General features: G+C 45.8%; 1 protein-coding gene across 4 annotated transcripts in view; it reads right to left on the bottom strand.

Annotated features, from left to right (window-relative positions):
• The window catches only part of DENND2A (DENN domain containing 2A), a 69,222-nt gene that overhangs the window by 24,651 nt on the left and 16,703 nt on the right, over positions 1-27,868 (bottom strand). For all 4 annotated transcript variants that reach the window (XR_010389756.1, XR_010389758.1, XM_064514176.1 and 1 more), the window contains exons 2-8: positions 18,614-18,712; positions 15,674-16,888; positions 14,443-14,570; positions 11,184-11,305; positions 7,907-8,104; positions 4,748-4,841; positions 3,387-3,437 (exon numbers count right to left, since the gene is read on the bottom strand). Coding sequence is in view for 2 of the 4 variants with exons in the window: in XM_064514176.1 (XP_064370246.1) it covers positions 3,387-3,437; positions 4,748-4,841; positions 7,907-8,104; positions 11,184-11,305; positions 14,443-14,570; positions 15,674-16,888; positions 18,614-18,684 (1,879 nt within the window). In the remaining 2 variants the exon portion in view is untranslated. The remainder of the gene's footprint in view (positions 1-3,386; positions 3,438-4,747; positions 4,842-7,906; positions 8,105-11,183; positions 11,306-14,442; positions 14,571-15,673; positions 16,889-18,613; positions 18,713-27,868) is intronic.

Here is a 27,868-nt window from a genome sequence, read left to right on the forward strand (position 1 = left end):
CCCTGTGGATACAGGCTTGTCCAAAAGCACACAGAGGGAGATCACGAGGATGTGCACACATCAGGAGTAGCCTGAAGAACTTTGGCAGCAGCAGGACTTAATGGATGGCTTTTACAGGTGAAGACAAGCCAAAAGTGAGATCCAGATGTGACACAGAGTAACACACGATGTCTGGACATTCATATTAGCCCTCATTTATGCATCAGGCACAGCAAGCACAGTTATGTGATTGATCACCTTTTTTCAGAGCAGACTGTCGTTAGTGATCCCCATTTTTACAAGCCCAGCACTTAAATATTAGGTGAGGCTAGGGCTCCATTGGCTGAGTAGTGCTGGGGACTCCCAAGTTGTAATAACATGGACTGGGCTGCAGGCCAACGACAGAAAATATGAGAAGAGGTGCAAATGAAAAAGGCTGGCTCATGCCAGTTGTTCCTGTGCCTAAAGCTAACCTCTCAGGACCGTGTTTCTACAAGTTCACCCAAGACAATGGGAAAATGAGAAAATCTGCCAAGCAAGCTCTAACTGCAACACATATGAGCTGTGGGACAATAAACATTCCAGCATGGAAAGTAATGAAAAGCTGCCTGCTGGGAAGGGACCAGATGAGATTCTCTACAACCATCCCCCCGCTTTGTTTTACAGTTGCATCCCAAATTCAATCTCCACGAGTCTCTCCTATCCTACTGCAAAAGAAAAAAAAAAAGAACTAACTACAAGCAGAGACTACAGTGCACTCTCCACAAATGTGCATTTTGCTAAAGTGGGTGGCAATGTGATGTTTTTGACAGAAACAACAACCATTCGCAGAAAAAACAAATAAACAAAAGTGGTCTGCTTGGAAGATGGGGCTTCCTGGGAAATGGTATATACTTTAGGACAGACTCCTGACTCTTTGTCTGGTTAAGTTGTGCCACTCGTGGACTATTTCAGACAACATAACTTAGAGCACTCTCAAGGTGCCTTTTAAATTAGAACAAAGAGTTAAACAGTCCCTGGACAGTAAAAGCCCTGGAAAGATGGCTTCTACGCCTTTCTTTCATCAGCTATTATACTATTTGCTTCAAGGCTGTAATTCTTAAGAAGCTTTCAGAAGTGATCTCTGTTTTACCAGGGACTTCAAAAGAAGTGGTGTCAGAGCAATGCTGAGTGCTTCTGAAAAGCCCACTCAAGCTTTGCATGTTTATATTCTGTGCAACCTGCTAAAGATACCAGGAATGTACTGCTGTCATCATGGCAGAGTTTGTCTTTGAACATTTTCCCTTCCCAAGGGTCAGTACATACGGCTCTGACACGCAGCCTGATGATTGCAGTCTGATGATTTACTGTGTCTCAACTGATGCACAGCGACTTGCAAAGCAGCGGGAACTGGCTGGTAAGTTTAGTCTGCTAAGTGAAACATATAAAATGGAAAGTCCCTCCTGCAAACACTCGCTAAATCATCTCACTTCCCTATTGTTTAAAAATATGAAAGCCCACAATGTGATAAGGCAAAGAACAAAACACAGATGCAGCTAGAGCAAATGCTTACTGAGTACCAAAGCTTCTAGTAACACTTTTCTAGACATGGAAGCTTTTATCACAGTCACTCAGATCCAGCTATGGATGTGGATATTGCTCAGAGCCCAGTGCTGTCAGACTTGGCATGACTTTGCTCCATCTCCATTATCCCCTCCACAAGCAGTTCCTAGCTGCAAGAGGAAACAGTCCTCTCTCTGGATTTACGTACATTCATGTTTCATCTCCAACAACGAAAGCTTTTTATGAGGCGAGAGCAGAACAGCAAAGGAAGAGACAAGGGAAAGCAGGTTCCTCTTCTCAAACCCACTGAGCTTATACTTGCTCTGGTAGCACTTAAGTCTGACTATGAAGATGGAGATGTGGTAACACTGCAACAGTGAAGTCTGTACCATGGCACTGAGGGAGGCATGCTACCCAGCCAGACCATTTTTCTTCTAGAAGATTTTAGTGGAGTGGTAGGGCTGTACACTATCACGGTATTGCCTTCCCCATGCTCTTGGTAGACACAGGCCAAAAATGTGCTGTCCAGATCCAGTCTCAGAGAGATCAGGTAAGGATTCATTCAGGATCAGAACTGATGGCTCCAAGATCTCCTGAACTCTTCTCTCTACATTCTGGCCAACAGACTAAAAAATAGACTTATGCAAAGCTGTCAGGCTGTGAAGTACTAGGATGTTACATAGAAACAGAGGGTGAAGTACATGATTCACCTTGGCCATCAGGAACAAGAGTTTGAGTCTTCCTGGCCATATCTACACTATCTTTCTCAGCTACATCCGAACATGGACTGTAGTTCGTAACATCACGTTTCAAGCTGATTGTGAATGCAGTCCCTGAAGGATCTGGGCTCAAACCCTTTCCCCCCTATATCCAGGCTAGCCTGAGTGCCTGTCAAAAGGTAGGCAGTGGCAGAAGGTTTTGGTTTGTACAGATACCAAGTTTCCCAGTGATGACAAAAGCAAAAGCAGGCATACAGGAGTTCTTGCATGGAAAGTGGTGCTCACAAACACATGAGGGAACTCAGATTGTGGTTTCTGTTCTAAAAACATAAAAGAGGGTAGGTAAGGATGAGCACTCCTAAGCACAACCCACTGAGGTTGGCACAGAGTGGGAACTGCTGCTTGTCCCTGCCTTTTCAGCTTGGGAATGGATCAGCTACCCATATCAGGTATGCATTTGGATCAGAATTAGGAAACTTTGGAATTTGAAGGAGTTTCAATTTTACATTCCAACTCTGTTGGGATTTTTAAGTTTCTGTATAAATCCCTACAAGACTAGTGCCACCAGCACGTCACAAGGCTGATTACCAGTTAAAGAAGGCTTGAGAAGAATTTGCTGGAGACCAATATACTACACAGCTCTACTGAAGTGAAGCAAGCAGGGCAGCGCTTCATCACAATTCAGCAAATGCAAAAGAATTTAGTTAGCAATAAATTACATAGTGCAATGCCAGTTTTCTAGCTAGTCAGTCTGGCTTGTGAGTTTTCTCCCTTAGCAAATATGCAGTGGAGCTTTAGATATCCTGTCCTGTTGTGATGCTGCCTCTGGTAACCTGTTCACACATTTGTGACCTTGTACTTGGAAAAGTCTCCCTGCACTTTCATGGTCAATGTAAAATGAAATGAAAATGAAAGTCAATGTAAAAAGCTTTGATGGGAGTTGGCATATACACTAGTTTTAGACTCCTATTGTCCTCTGCCTATGAATTTCCTCCTGCAGTTTTGCGATCTGTTTCATCTCTGCATTCCATGTGGAAACAAGCTCTTTCTCCAAAGCCAGAGCAAAGAGGAGAGATCTTGAGCACCCCAGGAACTCAGAGGAGAGTTTATCAGGAGCCATTTGTTCTCTTCACGTATTTTCCTTACCTTTAAGCTTCTCTTCAGTATCACTGTCTGATTCACTGTTTTCATCTGTAACTAGGAAAAAAGAAAGGGGAAGATGAAGCACAATAGTGCATTTCTAACCACTGGCAAGATAAAGCCAGGCCTAACAGCTTTAGGAAGACAAATAGTATAGACACTGAGGATCTCCTCCTTTTCAAGGATGCACATGCCCCCAAACACTTCACTCACCAACCTTAGTATCTTCCCATTCATTCAGGGGATCAGAAAAATGCAACAAAATAATTTTACACAGCAAGAGAGTTCCATTAAGAACAAAATGCAAGAGCAGCATTTTACCCATGTCTGTATGAACACAACATACTGATTAATGTGTTTAGCTTGAATACACAATAAATAGCTAGCAGGACAAAAGAAAAAAAGCCAACTGCCAGAGTGAATCAGACTCAAGGTCTCTACGGTCTAACAGATTGTTTTTGACAGGGACCAGCAGCCTCCAATGCTGCAAAGATGGGTCAAAAATATTGTAGAAACCAGTCTGGGATGCTGCCCCATCCCCCGAATGTTCATCCATATCCTTATATATAAAACACACACACACGCACACACACACAAAGTTTATATATAAAATAGGATAAATACTAACAAATAATTGTAGAAACAAACAGAGCTGGCAGTCACCTTGCACTGGAAATTATGATGTTTTGGAAAAAAACATTGTGTTGGAAAGAAATAACTTTAAATTTTAAAGAGAAGAGACATTTAAAAATAATTGCTCCGAAGTATCTGAATGGTTCTGGTGAACTAGGAGCCAGCATGCCCCTGAGCTCTAAGACTTCTCAATTGACAATGGAAGGCTGAAAGTCTCACTCTTGAGATGGTGGAGGCGGTCCTACAGTCAAGAGCCTAGAAACCCTGATTCCCAAATGATGCTGTTTGTTTACTGGGATGCTGAAGAAACCAGGCCTGTTTCAGAATCTATTATCTTCCATTGGACAGTTCAGTAAAGCGACACATCCTTGCAAAATATTTTGATCTCAATAGATCAGCCTCTTTGGACAGAACATTACTCTGCAAAGCTTTCAGCCAGTTCCAGAAATAAACATCAAAAAGAAGAGACATTTTTGGTGTGACCTATAAGGTTATCATGGAGAACAGTGGAATGAAAATGAATCAAGAAAAACAAAAAATTGCCCTTTCAGGAAAGGCGCTCAGGCAGTGGAACAGTCTTTGGCTTCCCAAAGGAAGGGGTGGAAGCCCCAATTCAGTCTCACTCTGGACTGGAGGAAGTGATAGAAAACATCACATAAACCACCAAGTCAGCCTAAACTCCAAGACAAGTCCTCAAAAAGTCTTAGATGTATGATGATTCAAAGTTCCTTTACCTTTCCCTGAATTGCTCTCTGTAGACTGCGATAGTCTCTTGACACGTTTCTTTCCCCTCCGTGCCTCATAAATAGCATTGATTTTCAACACAAGCTGCTCAGCAAACACACAAACAAACGAAAAAAGGTTAGTTTCTTCCCCAGACAAAGAGGAAAGTTATAATTTTATTGAAACTGTTCCATTACCCAATCTTGACCCTATAGAAACACTTCACATGATGGCCCAGAGTTGGCAACTACCAGCATCTAACCTGCACAGCAACCTACACCTATGCTGCCAATAACCACACTCACTCTGGTATAGCAGCATGCTGGTGCAGCAGAAGCCCAAGGTAAGAAGCTGGTGAAAGGCCAGGATCTAAGATGCTTTCACATTTCCAGCCCAGCATGGTCCGTGTGGCTGCAGGAGCTTGCTGGCACCCACCTGGGCCTCTCCGTGCCCTGCTCCACGGAGCACCAGAGGGTTCCTTGAGAACCCACCTGTTCTCAAATCTGCAGGTTTGAGAGCAGCAAACTCTGAGGATGGCTGCAAATTTTAATAGCTTTATGTCTTTAAAATCTACTGCAGAATGTGCTGGAGACACGTCTCTAGGAGACTGAGATATGTCTAGGTTAATCCCATCCACAGTTACTCAGGGGAAAACTGCTTTTGGCATGTTATGCACTGTCCACTAGGAGGAGGAAACAGTGGTTACCACGCAACTTAAGGGTTCCCCAAAAATGGCTTGGCATAGGCTTTTGTTGTTGTTGTTTTTGTTTAAATTCAGAGTAATCAGGGCTCTAGTTTTGCCCCCACCACAGTACAGGAAAGACTTGGACAAACTGGAGCAAACGCAGTGGTGGGAATGGATATGACGGAGGGCTGGAGCAGCTCCCTCCGCAGCAAGGGGAGGCCACGGGAACAGGGCTTCCTCAGCGGGGAGAAGAGGTGGCTGTGGGGGCACCTAAAGCAGCCCTAGCGCCTATGAGGGATTACTGCGAGGATGCAGCTGGCCCCGCACAGCGGTGCGCGGTGGGAGGACGAGAGACAATGGGCACAATTCATAACAACAGAGGTTCAGGCTGGATTTAAGGACAAACTGTTTGACCGTAAGGACAATCAGGCAGTGGCACCAGTTGCCTACAGAGGTTGTGCCATCTCCATCCTTGGAGGTTTTCAAGCCCCAGCTGGGTAAAGCCCTGAGCAACCTGGTCTGAGCTCAGAGCTGACCCTGCCTTGAGCAGGAGATTGGACTAGAAACCTCCTCAGGTCTCTTCCCACCTGAGTTATCCTGTGATCCTATGATCTCATGATCCAAGGGATGAGGACACAGAGCCCCCAGTACTGAGGCAGTTATGCTGGGATCTCAGGACTGCTCTGCTAGCACACAGGGCATTCAAGGCTGGTCAACTCTGTGCCATGGCATCAACCAGGCCCCAGAAACGTGGGAAAAGGCACCCCATGTGTCCCAAAGAGCCAAATTCCAGAGATGTCAAAAACGTTTCCAAACTAACGACAGCCCTTTTGCTCTAGCAGCACTACAGCATCACGGATTACTTCATAACAGATATCAAGCATGGGGGAAATGTATCACACAGGGAATGCTAAAGGAATTGAGATGGGTGGAGGCCAAAGGAGCTGAACTACCTTATGTTAGTGATCTGCTTTTGCAAATCCTTTAACACTTTCCAGCTGACCAAGTGAAAGGACATTTCATTGTTGGGCATAGCTGGGCTCAGTAGCTCATTCAGTGCCTCCTGGCTCCCTAACCCTCCTCAAAGGGGAGAAGAGTTGCAGAAAGAGCATGCCAGGCATCCTTGGGCCCCCTCAAGCAGAGCTGCCTCCTTGTCAGGGTCCCAGGCAGGAGCAGCAGGACAAGGCCACTGCATACAGATTTATTCCAGAAGGTTGGGACACCCTGTGCTTGTATGCACACATGCAGAGAGACCAACGTAAGACAGGCAGCGTTAAAGAGGTGCCTACTAACTCAGGAGGCACTTGGTTGGGGGAATCTGAATACAAACTCTGAAGTGGCAGGATGCTCTGGTGTGGAAGTATGGCCTCTATTTGCCAGTTCAGCTCAGTTCTCATGTTGGTCTTGTCACTGCCCCCAGTAAATCTCACTTCTGAGCATGTTCTGCAGGACTGCTCAGAGGCGCTGCCCAGTAAATACGTACTCATAACTTTACCTTCACAGCACTTGACATAAATGTAAGTGCTCAAACACATACACAGAAGTGTAGGTACACTAGAAAATAAAACCCTAGACATTTGTAGCCATGGGCTCATCCCTGAAGAGCTGAGGTGTACAGTGAAGGCATTCAGAATCAGATATGCAAATATGAACACAGATCTGGCAATCAGGAAACAAAGAGGAGATGCAAACACAACCTTATTTTCCCCCAGAAGAAAACTGCGGGTTCTGAAAAAATCACCACAGGCAGGCCCTGGTAGCCTCTGTTTGTCCCGCAAAGACTGGGACAAGCAACTATGTTTTTGTAACTCTGTTTCTGAAATGTTCAAGAGAGAGCTTGCTGCCAAACCTCACTTGGACTGAATACACTTCCTGCTAGATCTGGAAGGAAATAAAATTGAAACGGAGTCATATTGTATCCAAAAATGAAGTAGGAGATGATGCTAGAAGAAAATGCCCATGACTACAGACAACTCCTTTTGTCACTCAAATGTCAGATTTTGCTTTGTTCACCTAAAGTCATACCCCACCTTGAATACATGAATCAGACCTAGTGAAGAACAACAGATTGCTAGTAGGAATACCAACAGTACACACAGACCATTACTGACTGCCCATCTGTCGAGAAAGGAAAGAAACAAGATGGTGGTGTTTTTGGTTTTCCTTTTTTGCACAAAATATTCATTGTTTTTTCCCCCCTCTGACCAAATTCAAGTTTTGTCCAAAAATGAAACTATCATTTTTTTTTTCCTTCCTGACCACCATGATAGATAGAACTCAGATAGAAAAATAATTTCAAGGTTTGCAGAGATGTTTGTGCTCCTTCTCCTTCAGGGAAAAAGGAGGTTAAACAGGAGTCAAGTCAACTGGAAGGACAACTACTGTACTGCAGGGACACCACGTTGGAAACTGAAGAAAACTTTCTCTCATACTCACATTCCTGCCTAGGAGAAGCCAAGCAAAAGAGATAAATCCCTAGAGTTACCTTGGGAATCTTCCTTCTCCTCTTGCCATTCTGAGGATCTCCCAGGGAGAAGAAGGTGTCATCTGGACTGCTGGGGGTCGAGGGAGGGCTGATTTTGGATGGTGACCCAGTCCCATCACGGCTCAGTTTCCGTATATCTGGCAGTTTGAAACTCCGCCGCTCTGAGCTTTGTCGGAAAAAAATGGGCTTGGAAAGCAACTGGAAAAGGAGACAAAAAATGGAGGAGACAATACTTTGTCGCTAACACTGTCATGGCAGTAAATCCAGTGGGGCAGCCACAGCACTCAGCTGGTAAAATGGCATAACTTCTTGGAATGCAAACAGATTTCTGCACACATAAGAAACTCACCCAACTTCCAGAGCCACACCAAGACTATTTGACAAGCAATTTAACCATCCCATATTCATTCCATAACAGAACACAGTCTCAGGGGTTGGCCAAAAAGTGTGCAAAAAACTCCCAAGACTTGTGCAATACAGAGGCTGGGACTGTAAAGAGGACAAGACTAACCAATCACTCAACCACAAGCATTTGGCATAAGGAGCAGCTGGCCAAGGGGAACAAAGAAGCAGTGAGACCATGAAAAGCATGGTCAGTCTGACCCAATATTCTGTCTCTGTCAGTGGCCAGAATCAAATATTTCAGAGGAGGGTACAAAAAATGCCATTATGGACAATAATGGAGATCAGTTTCCTTCTAAACTTATCAGTAAGTTCAGTGGGAGCACAACAGTTGATATTTAAGTACCAGCATAAAGTTCTTAAAGTCTCTGACCAAAAACAGCATCAGAGAAGCAGAAAGTTCAGCTGCAGATAAATGAGGGTAAACTGCCTCCAACCACAAAGATGTTCCATAAGAACTTTTTTTTTGTCTTCTCCTACAAAATTTCCTAGCAGTTATGATAAGATTAAGTTGCCCCTTTCCTGGGCATTGTACATGCACTTGCAAAGGAAATACCTACATGGCACAAGGAGATGCAAGGGAGTGGTATCTGAGCTAATTCTGAACAAGTCACATCAGCACTGTAGCTGAGGTAATGCAACAGTCTGCCCAGGTTAACAGACATCCTCAGCAGGGTTATTAGCCAGACTGATTCATTCAGGCTAGTGCAGATGTCTCCGGATGGTTTGGCAAAAGACACAACTCACAGATATGCTTACCACCCAGTGAGAAATCACACATTAAAATGAGTCTTGGAAGAGCCTTCGAGTTGAAGGCTCTCATGCTTAATGGCATTAAGGATATAAGCTACTTCTGAACAGTCTGCTCAAACCCATTTTCGTCGGTCCCTAGCCCAGGCAGGCTCTCCAGTGTGACTCTCATCACAGTTGTGAGCAAGTTAGCTGCTGAGAGAGCTGCAGCACCCGTTTCCTGACTGTTGCAGACCATGGCTTTCAGATGTCAAAGCACCCTACTGGAACAGTTACTCCCATTCGGCTCCTTGCTAACTGTCCTGCTGGGAACCATATCTAGGGTGAAAGGCACACCTGTGCAACACTGCTGCCCCATTTTGGTAGCATGGGTGGGGAAAAAAGAATGCATGGGCCTTCACAAAGCCCTCTGAGGGAAATCAGTTTCATCCCTGCACTGACGATCCATGCTGCTCTGGACGTAATTAGTAACAAGGAGAATGGATTGAGGACTGCAGGGCAATTTTTACTTTAAAGTGTCAAATTATCTAAAAAAACCTCAGCTTCTGATTAAGCTGGTTGGAAAACACTAACACGTTAAGAAATGCTGCATGTCAAGCTTCTGAAGATGTTGGGTAACAGCTCTAGTAACAGTTGCAACTTGGAGAGCATGGGAAAACCCTCTGGTCATGAAAACCATGTCTAGATCCCTGCTATCTGCTGTGAACCCAATTGTTGCCAGGATGATTTCTGCTCGTCACATTGTCCATGCTGTTTCGGGCTTGGACTAGCTAAGTGGAGAACAGAAGCCAACCAAAACAGCTCTGGAAGCTGAGAGCAGGGCTGGCCTTCAGTAAGCCTTGAGCTCTGAGCAAAAGGTGCAGACTAACATTTCATCTCTTCTTTTGGTCTTACTGCCAAGGAGGAAAACAGTACTGTGCACTGCTGGTTGGCAAACAAGAGTGCCCACACTGCTCCCTAACCAGGGGACTGGCACTGCATTGGTTGCCAGCAACAAGTCTCGTCAAGGAGAGAACAACAGGGCCATCCTAAGGGAGGGTGCCACAGCGGCTCCTCAGTATCTGCATGAATAGACTGCACACTGCCCACAGATGCTGAGCCAAGAGACTGCAGACTCTGGCTGCCCAAGCATTTAAATGCCACTTTGAGGGAGGGGAAGAAGAGCTGTCCTACACTGGAAGTCTTCCCAGGGTCTGCAGTAAAGGGTGAAGACCCTTTACTTTTCAGTAAAGTATTTTTCACTGAAGCCCCCCTCACTTTTCAGTATCTGGAAAAAATTCAGTTTCTCTATTTTGTCTCAGTAAAGGCCTGAGACAAAAAACAGAGCAGCCAGGTTTCATCCACAGCTCTGCCAGTGATCTTTAAGCAGCTTCCTTGACAACACTCTAGCCTTTCACTATGAAATGCACTGGGATTTTTCTATGGAATCAGAGCTAATTCCCAAATCCAAACCACCCCATTACCATGAATACATTCATTTCTGGATTCCCATTTTGTATCTATTGCCCCCAAATCCACCTGCTCCAGCAAGAGTAGGATGAGATCTCAGCTCATCCTCACTCCAAATTTATTAAGAATCCAAAGGCGGGTTTCCAGAGGTGAGGAAGCTAGACACTATAGTACTCTTTGCACACATGAATTGCTGAAATTCAAAAGCTGCTCTTTTCTTGCTATACATTTGTTGCAGAAATTGCTCAGGGTACAGGGACACAGAAAGACTTTGCTGGCAAGACACATTCATATACAAAATGGTCCTTTTATCACACTAGTCTTGGGATGCAGCTATGTAAAATCCCAGTGTAACAGCAAAGAATTCAGTCCCTTTCAATCCAATTGCTCACTATTTTAGTGCATGCTTGATGCTAAGTACCAGGGGAAGGTAGCCCTGGTGTGAAAATGAACAAAAGCCAAGAAACCTTTCCTATAAGGGAATGCTGTTTTCACCTTGCTAAAGGACAGTAAATCCCCTCCTATCACAACCCCCCCTCTACAGTGATTAAGACGTAAAGAAAAAAACCCTGATGTTATGACAGTCAGTGGCAAAACTCCCCCGTTTCCACACAGGACCAGGATTTCACCCAAAGGCTTTCTGGAACAGGAGACACGGCCACATGAATCAAAGTACCTTAGTGGGGGTCCCAGGTACAGAAGAGGTGGGGGATGCTGGGAAGGTCAGGACACATTTCTTCCCCAAACAGCGGCTGTTGGTCTCAATGTCTTCGTAGGGGTTTTCCTTTGATGGTGGATCTGAAGCAAAAGCCACACGCAAGAGATTATAAGTGAAGAAAATCCTTGAGGTTTGCCATAAAAATCTGTTTCGGGATCTGCTGGCCTTCTCCCACCTCCCACATCAGACAAAGACCTGTTCTCAAGCATTCCTGCAATTGCTTCATCCTCTCCATAGCCTTAGAAGTCCAGCTGCTCACTGGACAGTTTCCAAACCCTGACACTGATGTATGCAGCCATAGGAACGTATCACAGAAACTACAGATGGAAAAGACCCAGCAAGTCCTCAAGTTCATTTCCCTGACTTCAGAGGAGCTGTGAGGTTCTCATGCACATTGTCCCATAATTACATTTCCTTCTTTCCAGTCTTCTGCTTTGAATTCTCTACGAGTAAAACTGTGAGCTGAAGACTGGCAGAAAGCTCCTTCTCCTCTGTTTATATCTCACACTAAAGGGGAACTTCTGGTCATCATTCAGTTGGGACAGATGTGATGCTCTTGGGCTGAGTCTGCAGAAATATTTAATCCATTCTCTGGGCACAAATGTCTGTCACACAGCATAGGTTTTCAAACACATCTACCACTTATGGATACCTCAATTCCTGCATGCCCCACTTCAGACAAAAAGGGAAGCATTCACCTCATCTAATCTAGGCCATCCAAAGTGAAGTTACTCTCTCTCTTTCTCTCTCTCTCTCTCCCCCAAAATGCAGACAGATGAACTCCTTGTATCCCACTCTTCAGCAGTGTTCAAAAAAACCAAACACAAATGTCTTCAAAGAAATGTGCACGGTCCAAAAAAGCAGGTTGTAATATTTCCATCACAGTAGCCAAAAGTCAGTAACAAAGTCTCAGCCCAAGCATCTTCATGGGCAGGCAATTTGTTATGAGACTTGTCTTTTCATTACCATCCTTTCGTGCCATCCCAGTGGACAGCTGGAAGCCAAAGCAACCACATTTCTCCTATTTTCATGTAACGCTTGTCTGACAGCAAAGACTGGAGGTCATTAATGCTGCTGGCCTCTGGGAACAGGGACTGCAGACAGCTCTATGATCTGCCTGCCCTGCTGGGGCAGGAGTGCAGCGGAAGGCATCAGATGAGGACACAAAAATGAGCCTTTCCCAACATTGCCTTCTATGCCACTCCATAGCTCAGTGATACCAAGGAGGGGTAGAAAGCCAAGGAGAGGAAAGCAAGCTGGTGTGATGCTGATGAAGGAAGTCTGTGCAAACATTTTGGTGGTAAATGTGCTCCTGCCCCTGAAAAAAGGCTATTTATTCCAACAGCATACTTCAGTGCAGGAAATATAGTTCAGCTGCCACATACTGGGTAGAGTGGAGCAAAAAGAAAGAAGAGATTGGGTTCTGCTGCCCAACCCATCTTCACATGGCTTGGCAGTGTGTTCAGTTAGTCTCAGTCTGGAATAATGATCATGGTTGTGCTCTTTCTCACACAAACTTTGACATCCATCTGCCCAATACAATTTCCAGCATCCCAGGCAAACAAAGGTGAATGGGTAAAAGGAGGGTGAAGAAGGCGATCTATGTGACTTGCTGAGAAAGGGAGCAGTTCTGCCACCAGCAGTTGTACCCTACCTAAACCCTGCGTATGCATAGGGGATGTATGTGGGTGCTTTGCATGCCCTCATGGACAAGCACGATCCTCTGTGGATAGCGCTGGCATTCTGCAGCTGAAGGACAGGCTGAACAGTGCCAGAAGTCCTTGTCCCCCTCCATATGTGTGGTGTTCACATGTTGCTTATCTTTTGGGGAGTCTCCCTGCCTGCGGTCTTGTGAAAAACAAAATTGTAGGCTTGTTGGAGTCATCCCTGCCCACCCCTTTCCCTCACAGTAACACCACAAGGACTGCAGGAGCCAATTAAAGATCATCAATTCCAGGCAAAGCCTAAATCTACAGCAAGGAAACAAAAACCCATGCACGCCCAAGTAGCTGAAGCTGATAATTACCCATAACTTCACTTTCTTCTAATCTTTCCACTTCAAAGCTGGAGATGAGAGGAATTTCAGCCTGGTACTTCAGTTCTCTGCAAGCTTGGGACGGAGGGGTGCGCTTGTGTTTGAATGGACAGATTTGCCAGTATAGCCACTCTGTAATGCTATCCCTGTTATTGCAGCTGAGAAAGTGACCCTTACACACTGGTTTCTGAGACCCAGGGGGGAAAAAAGGGGGAAAAAAAACAAAAACAAACCCCAAACAGCTGTTCAGGCGTTCCCTGTCCCTTGGTCCCCCAAAATAAAGAAATGAAAAAGGCAAACATGGGGCCTTTAGCTCAACAAAAGAGGCAGACAGCTTCAAAAGTGTCAAAAAGGACAGATTGGCATCACCTTGGCTGCAAACAGATCCAAACAAACACGATTCCTTTGAGAGATCTAACCAAATATGATGAGATTTTACACATATCAAAATAAAGCCCTGACTGTTCTTGAGAAAGAACAGCTGCCTCCCACACTGAACAACACAGACCACCTTTCTAGGATAACAGCTGTAGGGTAAGAGCTGATGCAGCTATCCTGCTTTTTTCAAAAGGATACTACTTCTACTCTATGCTTCTATTCTTCCATAAAAGGCCATCAAACTCACTGTACTAAAAACACACCGTACAAATGGAGAGTATTACAGGAAATAATCTTGGAAATGGCATTGATTTGCCATCGAAGTTAGAGAGCAAGATAAAATTCAATTTCAAAGATTGTAGCATCTAGCTTTTTAATTCTGATGGTACCTGGAGCCATACACAATCCTATTTCTGAACTGTGGAATTTACTTCAGGGCTATGTTTTCACTCTGTTAGCATTATCTCCGCAGTAACAAGTTCATTGCAAGGGATGAAGCAGAGCTGTGAGAATTTGTCCTCAGGACAAAATGTAGATAGAGGACAGATGTCAGCAAAGAATAAAAACTGGCTCCCACATGCCTCAGGTTCATCTTTGAACCGGAGGAGTTATGAAATATTTTGTCCATTTTTCTTATTACTTGCCAATAATCTGTGTAAAGCAGATTATTAGTTAGCAGATCTTAGTTTGCATTTGGATAATAAATACACTTTCTTCAGTTCCTCTGGTGGTCCCTGTTGACCACAAGTCTTCTGAGTTATTCAGTGTTTTCAGTCAAATCCCTCCCCCGTTCAAAGCTCCTACCCAGTATGTCTTCATAGACGTTTTCCTCAGATAAAGTGCGTGTGAGGGCCAACTTGGTCTGCGCGTACCAATCCACCCTGCCGTTCTCAGATGATGACTGTAGCAAGTCCTCAAACTCATATGACTTCCTGCGCCATTGATGGGAGGGGAAAAGGAACAGAGAGGAGAGTGACATAGCTAAACAGATTTTATAACCAAATTATAGCACTTTATAATTCCCTTCTCTGCAGCACGCCTCACAGTTGAAAAAATGAACTAGTGAGAAGAGAACACTTCACAGTCGCATCCCATATAAAGCATGAAAAATAACCATATGAGATCTGTTATTTTTACCAGCCACACAAATGAAGATGTTTCAGGGATTATGTAGCTTATCTGGGTTGTCATGGCAATAGCTCACTGTGAAGATGTGTCAAATGTCCTGCTACATTGCACAGGGCCTCAGGCCATGAGAGGTCCCATTTACAATATAGGCCCCACCCTCAGCAAGAGTAAGGGGTCTCAAAATCGGGTCCCTTTGAAGCAGTGCAGGAGAGCAATACTCACATGCTGGATGGTGGAAAGGAAAAAGCAATTAAGTCTATTCCACTACCAAACCCAGAAAGTTTCTCTTTCCCTCCCTCACCCAAGCCAGCAATTTTTGTTTTGAAATGACAGTTTATGCAGAGGGCATTAGAAACAGCTGTGTATTTTAGGCTCCTCACCCTAAAATGTGTTGGGTTACAACCATGGCAGCAGGGAGAAAAGACAATAAAGCATTCCAGAAAAATATAAAAACATCAGATCCAGTTAGAATACGTCTGCTACCAACAGTGAAAACACTGTGACAGAGTTTGGAACTTAACAGTCCAAACCTGGTTCCAGATGAGCTATATTTGTTCTGCAAGTAAACAGATTTTACACACAAACACACACGCACCCACATGCACACACACAAAACCCCCTAATCTTGGGCTTGATGGTTAAGCTAGATAATACAGTCACATTCTCCAGCAATGTGACCTTAAAGCGCAAATCTGCCATCACTTATCTCTTCGCAGCTATCCTGTGAAGTTCTGCTGGCCTCTCATAAGTTCTCAGAAGTGTAACTGAGAGCTGAATTATGGCTAGCAAGACTCTCGATTACTAGCAGTTATGAGTGACCAGGGAAGATCCAGCTGTCTTGCTGAGATATGGGAAGGAGGGACACCACCATCAAGACCAGCACTTATGCGCAAAACAGCCCATATACCTGTGGTCGGCGTTGTTCTTGTGCTTCCCATTCCAGAGCCTTCTGCTGACGGCTGATGGAGGAGGAGAAGAAGGGAGAGGAGGGGGAGGAATGGATGGCAGAGGGGGTAAATTTCTTTTATTCCTAGCTGTTGGCACCCAGTCCTCCTCCCCCTCATGTTTGAAAGTCCGCCGGGGCTTTGGCAGCGGGTTGATGAAGAGTTTCTTCTCCGGTACTCCTGGCTCTGTGTACACATTCTCCAAAGTGCAGTCCTTGAGTTTCACCTGAGAAGTTCTTACCTCTTCTAGAGTCCCAAAAATTGGCTCACTGATTTCACAGTCCAAGCCAAGCAGCCTTTTGTTGAGTTCAGCCCCATATGGACTCTCATGGCCCTCAGGGTGAGCGTGTACTTGTGCTGCCTTCTCCTGCAGGCACTGTGGGGAGTAGTAAGTACCAGGCAACTGAGGCTGCAGCTCTGCTGAGCCATCCTTCAAAGCCTGCTCCAGCTTTTTCACCTGGCTGAGCACTGAAAGATTCTCCTTCTGGACCTCCCATTTCCCACCTTTTACCTCTTTGCATTTTCCAACACTGGACTCCACTTCCTCACCCTTCTCTGTTTCCCGCTTTCGCTCTGTTCCCTGCCCCATGCCTTTCAGAGTTCCTACTTTCCGCTCATTCTCTTTGCCTGTCCCTTTGCACTCCGGTTCCCAGTTCAGAAGTCTCTTGGTCTCCACTTTACGAGTCACCAATGCTATCGCACTCGTCTTCTCAATTACACAGGGTATCTTGTGCTCCTCTTTAACTCCTTGCTCCTCCTCTCTGCGAGTGGCAGGAGCAGAGGGTGTTTCCTTTTTCCCTTCCCATTCTGAGATTTTGTCCTTGATGCTGAAGGACTTATTCCTCAAGCCAGTTTTTCCAGGTGACCTTATGTTCTGAGTGCCTCCTATCTGTCTCCTGATGATTTTACTGTTTTCTTTAACGTTCAGATCCACAGACGGGTCGCTGATGATCATTTTGGGACTAAGCATGTTCTGCTGAAAGCAGTCTAGCCTTGGATCCAGCATCAAGTTCTCCAAGGCTCCCAGTGGGTTCTTCACCACAGAAGAAATTGGTTCAGCTTCAGGTGTTAAACTTCGTGCGACAGAAACACCTTCAGAACATCTCTCACTCGAAAACTCAAAAAGTCTTTCTAACTCCTCCACAGCAGCTGTATTGTTTTTATCTGCAAACTTGATCCTGCATACCAAAGACAGAAAAGAAGAAACATTCATTACCATTACTCACCCTTGCTTTAGTCCATCAGCTCCATTCATAAAGCTCTATTCATAAAGCTGGTAACAACTGAGATGCCCAAACCAAACACTTGAGAGAGAGGCTTATGTGGGAGAATTCTCAGGGAATGGTCCTTATAGCCAGAAAACAATTTTCTCCTCTTGTTATGACTAAGACAAAGTTTGAAATGTAACCTTTCTCTGAGGCAGAAGTAAGTGGCAGGTGAGAAGTAGTAATTTCTGTAGATCAGACATACTGATACCAGTGACATGTTCACCAGTGTTTTTGTGCATATGTTTAGGAGTATAGTAGAGTTTTGTACATATTCAGGGCATTAACCATGTCTATTGCAAATAAATGCAAAATGGACCATCTGCAAACAATAGCAAAATTTTTACTATTAAACAGAGGAGAAACCATGTGATAGAGCCAGCATTCCTCTAGACCCTGCTCAGTGGACTCCATCTGGACTCATCCAGGTGTTTCTCAAGTGTAAATTAATGCACAAAACCTAGACTTTTATTATTACATTTCTATGGCCCTACCATCCCAGTCTACACATGGGCTTGGGCTCACGTGCACCCAGGCACAGTTCCTCTCTGTACAGCACATGATGCAACACCCAGACACTAGATTCAACTTTCTCAGAGCAAGGGATAAAACGCTTCCATTGTTTGAGTCCAAGCTGCATCAAAAATCCCTAATATCTTTCATCTGTGGATTTCCAAATGCTTCTATCAATATTATGATACTTTATCTATATAGTAAAGTTCCAGCTGGACAGACTAACAGTTACTCCAGCACAAAATGTTTTTGAATCAAAGCACTTCTCAGCACTTTGCAATGTTGCAGGGGCTTGTATGGGCTTGGAAAGGGACACCAGGTCAACGCAAAGTAGTTACTGGGATGCAAACCCATATCGTTAGTCCAATTTAACCACAACCCTAGCACTGAGATTTAACTCACTAAATTGCTCTGTTAACCTAAATGTATCAAGCGTGACTATTCCAGAACTTACCGCTGTTGTAAGAACATCCATTTGGATACCTCGTGTGCTGGCAGGCTTTGAGTTTTGTTCTGGCGTCAAGTGACCCTGGCAGCCATTACAGACTTAACTGTGGTGCAAATCGAGTCTGGGATAGGTTGCTGAGCAGAAAGAGGACCTGAGCCAGATACTGTTCTTCCCTAGCCTCACAGACATTTAACTCCTATCTACCTCAGTGACAACCTCATGCTTTGGACAAGAGCTGGCACTCTGAAACAATGAGCCTTTCCCAGGGAGCAGGGCACCATAGCTCTGCTGGTTGTTGGACTGCACAACAGAGACCAAGGTTGGACACTGGGACAAACCTGCTATGGGTGCAGACAGTAAGGCTTGTCTGAGGAGGCTGTGGAGTCTCCTGTGCTGTTGATTTCAAGCACAGGCTGGGCAAACTTTGATAGAGATGTCATCAGCAGAAACAATCTTGCCCTGGGATAGATCTCTTCTAGTACTGTGAGTCTAGGACGTTATCAGTCTGACAGGATGCTAAAACACTGCAACAGCCCTGAGATGGCAGTAAACCAGTTGAGACATACTGAGGTGTGTTTTAAGGTGTGAGGAGAGAGGGACAGCCCTTTGGTTTTCTTTCCACTAGAGAAAATAAACAAAACAAAGTACCCCAGAACTGAAACGTAGAAATCTCATACCTCTCAACAGACTTGCAGACACTGCTTTCAGACTTGCTGCTCACATCGGCTGCCTCGCTAGCTGTCATCATGTCAGCACGCAGCAGGGCAGCTGCTCACCTGCAGACAGACAAGAACAAGTAAGAGGCCTTGCTCTATGCTTAGCATCCTTCTCCAAACATACACATGCATGCTTCTTCTCAAAAGCCAGGACAATAGCAGAGGGAAACATTACAGTTCCCTGAGGGCAGCCTCAGTGTTCTCATCTGCAAAATGGGAGGAAGGGGTGATAGCATTACCATTTAAAAGCCTCAGGAAGAAAACACAGGTTTGGAGGGCAACAACAGTCTTTAAGTTTGTATCAACTGTGGTACTGTGATTTGAATATGAAGCACATATTCAAGCATATAAAAAGCATATAAATGCTCGGGCAATTTAGATATCTTCCTTCACAGAAGACTAAATAAAAAATGATTTTAAAATGAACTGTGCTCAGGCCACACGGCCTAAGTGGTCACTGTGCCACTGTGCATGTAGCATTGTCACAATGTCCCCAACTTGGGATGGAAAACACGTTAGGCTGAAGAGACACTGTACTGAAGCAAGTGGTTACCTTACATTATTCTCTCTCTGGTGGGTCATGTTAGGCTGCTACTCATCTGCTTTCAGAGCACGACACATTGCGGGAGGGGGGTAAGATAAATCAGTTACAAAAATGAGTCACTGTTTGCTTCATGATTTTAGTATTCTCTGCCTTATGATTTCTAGAAGTCATGGAGCCAGACTGTCCCTCTCCTTTCCTCCTGTTCCTTTGAGTACTGCTGCTGCCCAATCAATGCAACAGATTCCCTCCTCTTTTTATTGCCCCATAAGCTAACTCTTACTCCTTAAAATAAATAAATAAATAAATAAATGATTACTCTGCAGCACCCTTTTCTTGCTTCTCAGATGGCCTGCCTGCTCTGCAGCATTTCAGTGACAAGAAGGGGTTCATCATTTTATACACAATACTTGGAAAACCTGAAGCCTCTCAAGTCTATCTACTTCGCTGGTCTGCCAGATGCTACCCTGCCATGCCTAACATTTGGCAACAAAATTGAGTGCCTCAGGAAAGTCTGTAGTTTCTTATAGTTAAAAACAAAACAAAAAAACTCAAAACACTAAAGAACAAAAGGATCTCTTGTTTCCACTGTCCAATTATTAGAGGGATGAGGGGACAGAAAGAGAGAGAGAGAGAAAGAAGGAAAGATAGAAAAAAATTCAGCCTTGTTTGTTCCCAGTTCTCTCTCTCCCTCCCTTCATCCCACACTGGCAACGTTCCTAAGATGAGGAGTGAACTCTGGGTCAACTCTATGTGTACACATTCAGGGCAGTTCATCGCTAACCATTTAGCAGACTCTCTTTCCCCAGACAATAAACCCCCTTGGCTTCTCTTCCTCATTAGTAGCTGGAACAAACACCCATTTCACATTGAAACACAGAGCAGCCTTGCAAAATTGTCAGAAAAATTTACCAGTCTGAGAAGCAAAATACATTCATCCATCCATTAACTGTTATGGATTGAGAATAATGAAAAACTAATGATCATTCACTTCCCTGTCCAAAGAATGACTCACCCAGGCAACCAAAGCAGATTTCTGCAAAGCTTTAACAGAGGTTGTTTCGCGCTTGGCTTGTAACTTCCCTAGAGCAAGGACAGTCTCTTTGCTCATAGTTCATTTAGTGCCTAGCACAGCAGCATCCGTGACTGGTGCTCCTAGGCACTGCCTTTAGTGATAAGAAATGTAATGACAACAGAAGCCAGCACATGCACAGCCCCTTTCCCTCCACTGCCACGCTGAAGTTTTACTTATGACAAGCTTCCCTCTCTTCATAAGGTCACATAATTGCCTGATCCGGAAACTCCATTTCCAAATCTTTTCCAGTAGACCGCTAACAAAAACTGGCTTGAAAACTGACACTTAGGTATGAGCAAATGTGTTATGGTGTTCATCAGCACAGTCATATGCCTGATATACCTTGTGTAGGAGCAGCCAAAGATAATAACTAATAAGAGGTGTAGGCTGGACTCGTTTCTTCATCTATAATAGATGAGACGGACTCCATTACCCTTGCTAAGCAGAAGCAGGGTAGGAAGCAGTTACTGAATCCTGTGAAAGGAGTTGCACTGGGGCTCGCCGCCCTGCTCCTCCTTCAAAATAGCATCCCTGGGAGCTGGGAGACACCGTCATGGCAGCAGGTGCCCTCTCCAGATGAGGGCTCTCACCTAGAGGTATGCAGGTCAGCACCACGTGGAACCAAGCCTGGAGGGACATCTCTCCCCCAGCCACTACCTGTGGTGAGAACAGCCAAAACATTCACACTGAGCAGATTAAAGAACAAGCCAGGAGTTCTCTAAGCAACAACACATCACATGTTGCAACAAAATCATAACCACCAAGGTATCTGCTGACTCAGATACACCTATTCATGACACATGCAGCTTCGGGGACTAACGTCCTCCCTAGGAGATGCACAGACTGCTGTGCCTTCACCCTTGGATGGTCGAGTATATAACTGTGGCATCAGCATCATCCAGGAAATTATCTCAGAACGCTAACTGGCTCTGCCCAAAAGAACGTTTACCCAAACTCAGTGAAAGGCATAAGGAAAAAAGAGTCACTTCTGCAATAAAAGCAGAAAATAATAAGGTACCTCCCAATTAGCCCAACAGTCAGAAAATTTGCCTGGGGCCACTCCCAAGCCTAAGTGAGCTCCAGAGGTGAATGGACCACCTCTTTCATTAATAAGGTCATCAGAAACAACATCCAGGACTAACCCACAGACATTCTCAAAATGTGACAAGAGAAAGCTGGGAGGGCAGTGATGGAAAACTGCCTCCAGCAGGAAAACAAAAGGTAGCTCTTCTGCACTGAGGTGCGGCTCCACAAGGCACCTGAGCCAACATCACAGCTCACCAAAGGGCAAGGGGAGTTCCTGCTCCTCCCTCCTGTCTTTCTGCATCTCTGCCATGATCACACACTACCTCAATCTTGTGCTGGCTCAAGCTCTCTTTGGAGCCCCTCTGAGACCCATTTAAACTCACTAATAGTTTAAATAGAGCAGTTCGGGCAAGGGGTTCAACATGCACCAGATGTGGTGTAAGGGAGGGGATGGGACTGCGTCGACAGCAGAGAAAGAGGGAAGAGTGTGGGGAGGGAACACAAGAGACCATATGTGGTGATGGGGAAGAGAGACCTGCCAGGGGCTCAGCTCACTTACTTAAGCACGTAAGCCTCAATTAGGCAAGCTTATGTTAAGCAAGAAAGGAGGGGGCCTAACAGAGCCCCCAGGCACCATCCTGCATCATCCTAACATGAAGAAGGAGCTGGATAGGAAGGATAAGAAAGGCAGGCTGCCATACGTTAAGACTGAACTAAGAGAGAAAATGGACCCTCAGGATATCCACCATGAAAGGAAATCGGGAAAATCCTGTATTTGCAAAATCCTAGTCCTTGAAGCAGTAAGAAGAGAAAGATATGTTCCCAGCACGGATGATATTTACCCTGTGCAGCGGTACAGTCCTAACTGCCAGTCCCTATGTTCCCTGGCTGCGACAAGCTGAACAGTTCGGAAGTGCTATCTGAAAGATACTGCCTTCCTGCCTCACATGCACCATGACCAGTGCCCTTGAAACTGCCTAGAAGAAACCAAGCAAGGCTGAACTCAGTTTGCAGATGACTTGAGAGAGATGTACCTACATCAACCTGGTATATTTTGACTTATGGCTACTTTCTCTATAAAGCACAGGAGAATGTTCTGCCACACAACAGGAGGTACAGCCCCACGGCACCCACACCCAGAGCCACCACTCCTGGCACGTACACCTCGAAGCATCGAGGCCATAAATTTAGCAGAGGAGAAAGTGCCAAGCACCATTTGGAGAGCCTCATTGCTGCAATTTATTCAGGAATCCTTGCCATTGTTTGGAGGAACAAAGCAGTCATCTGATAGCATTTCAAAATAAAACAGGGAAAGGAAGGACAGGGGAGGAGGTGGGAGGAAAGAGGGAGGGGAGGGAGCTCTCAAACCTGTTGGCTGCACTCTGGGAAGGATGTGAAATCTCCCAGCAGAAGCCTCTCTGCGTATCTCCCACACGCACCCGGCCCCACGATTCCCAGGGCCATGTGATAGGGGCTTCCTGCTACCAAGCAAAGCGAGACCTACCCTGACCTCTCTCTTCCAAACAGAGTTCCTGCCTGCTTTGTGTTTGCAAAGAGGCGTTTGTTTACTGATCTATCATTGGCATGCAGGAAACAGCCTTGAAATGAACTGTAATCATCTGTCTCCAGCAATAGCTGTTTGGTTTTCTTCTAATTTAAGTTTTCCTTTTTTCCCCCCTTCTTCCCAGATGCCCTCTTCCCGACTTGTGATCAAAAAGCTGTGTAGAGTACGGGCATCTGGTTCGAGCACTGGATACTATGCAATGTTTCCAAAGCAACCACTGAATAAAAAAGACGCTCTGACAGCAGGCACACTCCTACCCCAGAGCACAGAGAAGTCATCCAGAGGGATACCAGAGGGACACAAGCTAGACTTCTAGAAGAAGATATCCAGCTTTGCCTACTACCTAAATACATTTGGGGCAGCCACCAGACAATGACAAAAGCCAGCGAAGCACCAAATACCCTATAGCTTACATCATGGGAAATGTATGCAGCCACCGTACAAATGACACACACGGATCCTTGTCTGGGATAAGATCAGGCGATGATCACTGTGAGCCTCCCAGGCCTCCCTTCTGCACTGTTCTGTTTACAAAGAATAAAACAAGCATACCTCTAAGGGGCTTGTGGTTTGGTGGGGGGTATTATCATTGCCGTATGCTAGAGGCCATATCTCGAGATTTTCTGTGCTCTGTTTACTCTGCACCTCACACAAATGCAGGATCCAAGTCCGTAACTGGGATATTAGCCACTGCCATGGTGCATGTAAACAATAAGGCTTCACATCACCAGAAGCAACCCACAGCTGGTCAAACTGCAGAAACTCTCATCCAAGGAGAATAAAGACAAGCTGGGTTTAAAAGCCCACACGCACTTTCTTTTCCTTGGTGGCCACAGAAATATTCTGTCTAAAAATGTAATATTGTAGCCAATAAACCACAACAGTGAGACAAAATCTACAGGTAACATTTCTTATGTCCAGTGCTTTATAGAACAAAGGATACAACACAGAGAGAAACAACGAGACAACAATATATGCTATACATATATAAAGAACAGGAAGGATGCCAAGAAGACAAAACACTAACAGGAAAATCATGAGCCAACAGTTAAAGTCTTAAATGCTCCCTCCCCCAGCCTTTACTCTATTTCAAGCCCATTTCCCTTTGGGGAAGAAGAAAGCCTGAAAACATACGCCCCTGCACGAACACACGCACACAGAGCCACTGCATGGGCCCCATGCGCAGCCCCAGCATCCGGCAGAGTCTCTGGGCCATGCACAGGACCACGTAGGAGCCTGCTCACTTCCCGAGGTCCCCAGCAGCAGCTCGGCCTCCGGGCCATTGAGCCCCCACAGGGCAGACAGGCCAGCACCAGAGCGGGAACCAATGCTCTTGGAGCCCGACAAGGGGCTGGAGTCGAGGAGGGCAGTGGGCCAAAAGCAGACTCCCTTCACAAGGCGAGATGCTTGCAGTGGGGAAGTCACTGCCCTGAGGTGCCCAAGGCCAGCCCCATAGCAAGGCAAGGCCAGCCAGGATTAGCCTGTTAGGGTTGCACATTTAGGTCTGACTCCCTCTTTAGACCTCAGGCTCCACTGCCATGGCTCCTGCTTCACCTGTGGTCCCAAGCTGCTGCCTTTTCCCTCCTGCCTTGAAGAGGCCCAGGAGCAGGAGACAGTAGTTCTGTGCTGCAGCTAAGAGGACGTGCCACTGGCAAGCACTTCCCTGGGCAGGCAGGGAGCTTCCTTTCTCATGCGGCCTGGCGCCTTCAGGATGAGGTGCAGTTGCATGACTTCCGTCCAGCAACAGGCCCCAGGGCCTCACGTGTCCACCCCAGTCACGCAGCCTGACGCACCAGGCTCACCTATCAGGGCTGCAGCAACTCACTCAGGAGATCAGTCACTTGCCCTCCTGACGGTTTCAGTACACAGAAGAGTGTTTAACAACGGGCAGATAGATACAAAGGATTCTTGAAACTTGAGCTCAGGACATTTATGGCCTGATCCAAAGCTCAGGGACACGTGCCACAAGCCCTCCCTAGGCTACAGGTCAGCAGCAGCAGTTTCTCCTCAGGACCACAGGATTTCTGCAAACTCCTCTTCTGTCCTTTACCAATCAGCCTTTCAGATATGATATGAGTATATCCCAGGCCTGGCAGAACAGGCCGCCTCAGGATCAGCAGGGCTCCGTGGTGGCATCCAGTGAAAGGCCAGCTCAGCTTAAACATAAAAAGAAACTTTACTGTGAAGGTGGTCAAACATTGGACCAAATTGCCTAAAGATGTTGTGGAGTCTCCATCTTTGGAGATACTCAAACCTGACCGGACACAGCCCTTGGCTGTCAGCTCTAGCTGACCCTGCTCTGACCAGAGGGTTGGATCAGTCAGTCTCCAGAGGTGCCGCCCAAGCTCAGTGATTCTGCAATTCTGCGCTGGGCCCCGTTAGTTTGGGGAAAGGTGAGCTGCCACCTCTTGGCAGGCACTGGATGTGCTGGTTGCGCAGGTTTCTCCTGGAGGCCATAGAGACTGAAGACACTAACAGCAGGATCATTCTGTTCATCATAGTGATAAAGGGATCCCAGTCATAGGTTGCCAAGCCCAAGAAATATAAATAAAAAGAAAAAAGCTGGATAAACTTACATAAACACAGCCATGAAGGTACAACGATAGAGAAGCAATATGCTCCTGCAGTACATTTTAGAGCTGGATCCCACACAGCCTCCTACCCCTCTTGCCCTCTGTCCTGTCTTTTCCTTTTGGATCTATGATATTTTACCATTGTGCGTACATGGGGGTCAGGAGAATCCCATGTATCAGAACAAATTGTATGTTCAAAAAAACCCAAGTGGAATCAAAGTATCACAACCTTTCTCTTGTCCATGCACCCCTATATTAATGGTGTTTAAAAATGCTGCAGTTTAGCAACACAAAAGCTGGCAGTGTCAGCATTCAGGCTGTGTGCAGAAAACCTGCGTGTTATGCATTTTGATAATGGTCTTAAACTTCATGATACAATTCATTCTACTGACTCTCTTCCTGAGCCCACAGGACAAGCTGTGCTCACTTACATGTCGCTAGCCCAATTTAATTGCTTGCTACGGCTAAAGGGCCTCTCCTGCCTCTCCCTGTGTCCCTGCTCCACCCTTGGCTGACAGGCAATGTGGTCTCATCCCTTTCCTTGGTAAACAACATGGCTAATCAGATCTAACAGTTTATTGCCATTGACTGGGAGTACTCCTATCTCCATTCTCGCTCCCCCTGCTCCCTTGTATCAGGTCTGACGCTTGTCAAAGCTCTTGCTGAGCTAGTTTGACTCACTGAAGTGGCAAAGAAATCAAAGAGGAAAAAAAGTCAAAAGTTTTCTCCTTGGGTAGTGAGGTTAGTCACTTGTGAAAAACCTGATAAGCATCAAAGCACATGCAAGGTAAGGGATGAGACTACATTGCTGGAAGACAGACATAGAATATTTTGCCTTTTCCTCACTTCTTCCCTTCAAGCACATTTATTGCTTACCATGTAACTGCACAAACGGGGAACCAAGGTATACAGATTACAGTCAAAACTACCACTTCTTTAGAGTACAAACAGGAGTTGACTTTTCAGACAGTTACAAGTGCAACTCCCACTGCCTTCACAAGCAGCTGTGGGGCTCTGGGTGGAGGTGAGGCCAGCCCCACTGTCTCAAGTGCGGCACCCAGGGGCTGGAAACACACAGCAGGTTGCAACTGGCAGAGATGCTGCTCTAAGGGTTTGTCCAACATTGCAGAGAGCTCTGGGAAGGGGCAGAGTGGGAAGGCTCTTAGTCATTTCCCCTTCACTACCTGCCACATTAAGCAAGAATCCCTGCAGACACCAGCTTCTCTCACTACATTACCCTGATTCACCTCCAGAGCAGGTCCCTTCTGCTACACTGAGTGAGGCCCAAGAAGTCTCAGATAAAAGTCTGTGGCTGTGCAGTCAAGCCTGTGACCACTGTAGCATACACACATGGGGGAAACTTAAAACTGCATAGACATTAAACATTAAAACATTAATAAAACTAAAACTGCACAGACAGCCATAAATGTGGCACTTCTCCACCCCTGAGTGCTTGACCTCACACCTACAGAAATTGCATTCAGAGAACATGAATGAAGATGCAACTTTGTGTTTGTTTGTTTAAATGCAAACTGAAAAAGAAACACTGAAACTCTATGGTGTGGCACAGTACTGGCACTCACACAGGGTTATCAGACAGGCTGGATGCTTTGGCTCCACTGAACAGACCTCTACCGTCTGAGTTAGTGGAACAGCTGATAACAACAGCAGCTCCAGGAGGAGGATGGGACAGACACTTTTCCAGGGGTTTTGCACATACCTGTCAGCAGCAGAGGAACAAGGAGCTTCAAAATCAATCAATCAATCACAGTCTCCATCCCAGGCTTTGAAAGGAAGCACGACCCCTGCTTGCAAAAATCTTCTCTGATCTGTCCCCACCACAGTCCTCTCACCTCCTCATGTAAGGTCCTTGTCCATACCATTTTCCTCACCAACTCAGCACCAGTCTTTGCTCCTCGGATCTCCCCTTGCCCAGACAGCCCCAATTTCTCTCTCTGAAGTCACTGTTCAAGTCCCAGTTTCCTCACCCACTCCTAGTCCCATGTTGCTCACACTCACCATCAGCTGCGTCAGCCAGACCCTCTCTGACCCTCCCCGTCCTCCTTTCTCTCCCCATCACCAGTTCCCTGTGGCCCTCTCTTCACAAGCACTGCAAGCATCAGACTTGTCCTCTCATATCACTGCTTAGCCAGTCCTCGTTCATCCTTAGTCCTTCAGGATACCTTTCCTCCATCCCAAGGACTTGCTACAACGGCTCCTAGCTGCAGTCTCTTCATTGTCTTACTCCTGTCTCCCTGCCCAAGATAAGGATTCCCCCCAGTTTCACTGGCTCTCAGTCCTCCTTCAGCGCCCAGCTTTGCCTCCCTGTTCGGATAGAGACAGCCTCCTCTGCACTCTGTGGCTCCCAGTCTCAGAAAACCTCCACCACTCAAGGTACCCCAAAAGCTGCTTCCCTCCAGCTTCCAGTTTTCCTACG

Source organism: Dromaius novaehollandiae, chromosome 1, assembly GCF_036370855.1.
Source record: "Dromaius novaehollandiae isolate bDroNov1 chromosome 1, bDroNov1.hap1, whole genome shotgun sequence".
Classification (NCBI taxonomy): domain Eukaryota; kingdom Metazoa; phylum Chordata; class Aves; order Casuariiformes; family Dromaiidae; genus Dromaius; species Dromaius novaehollandiae.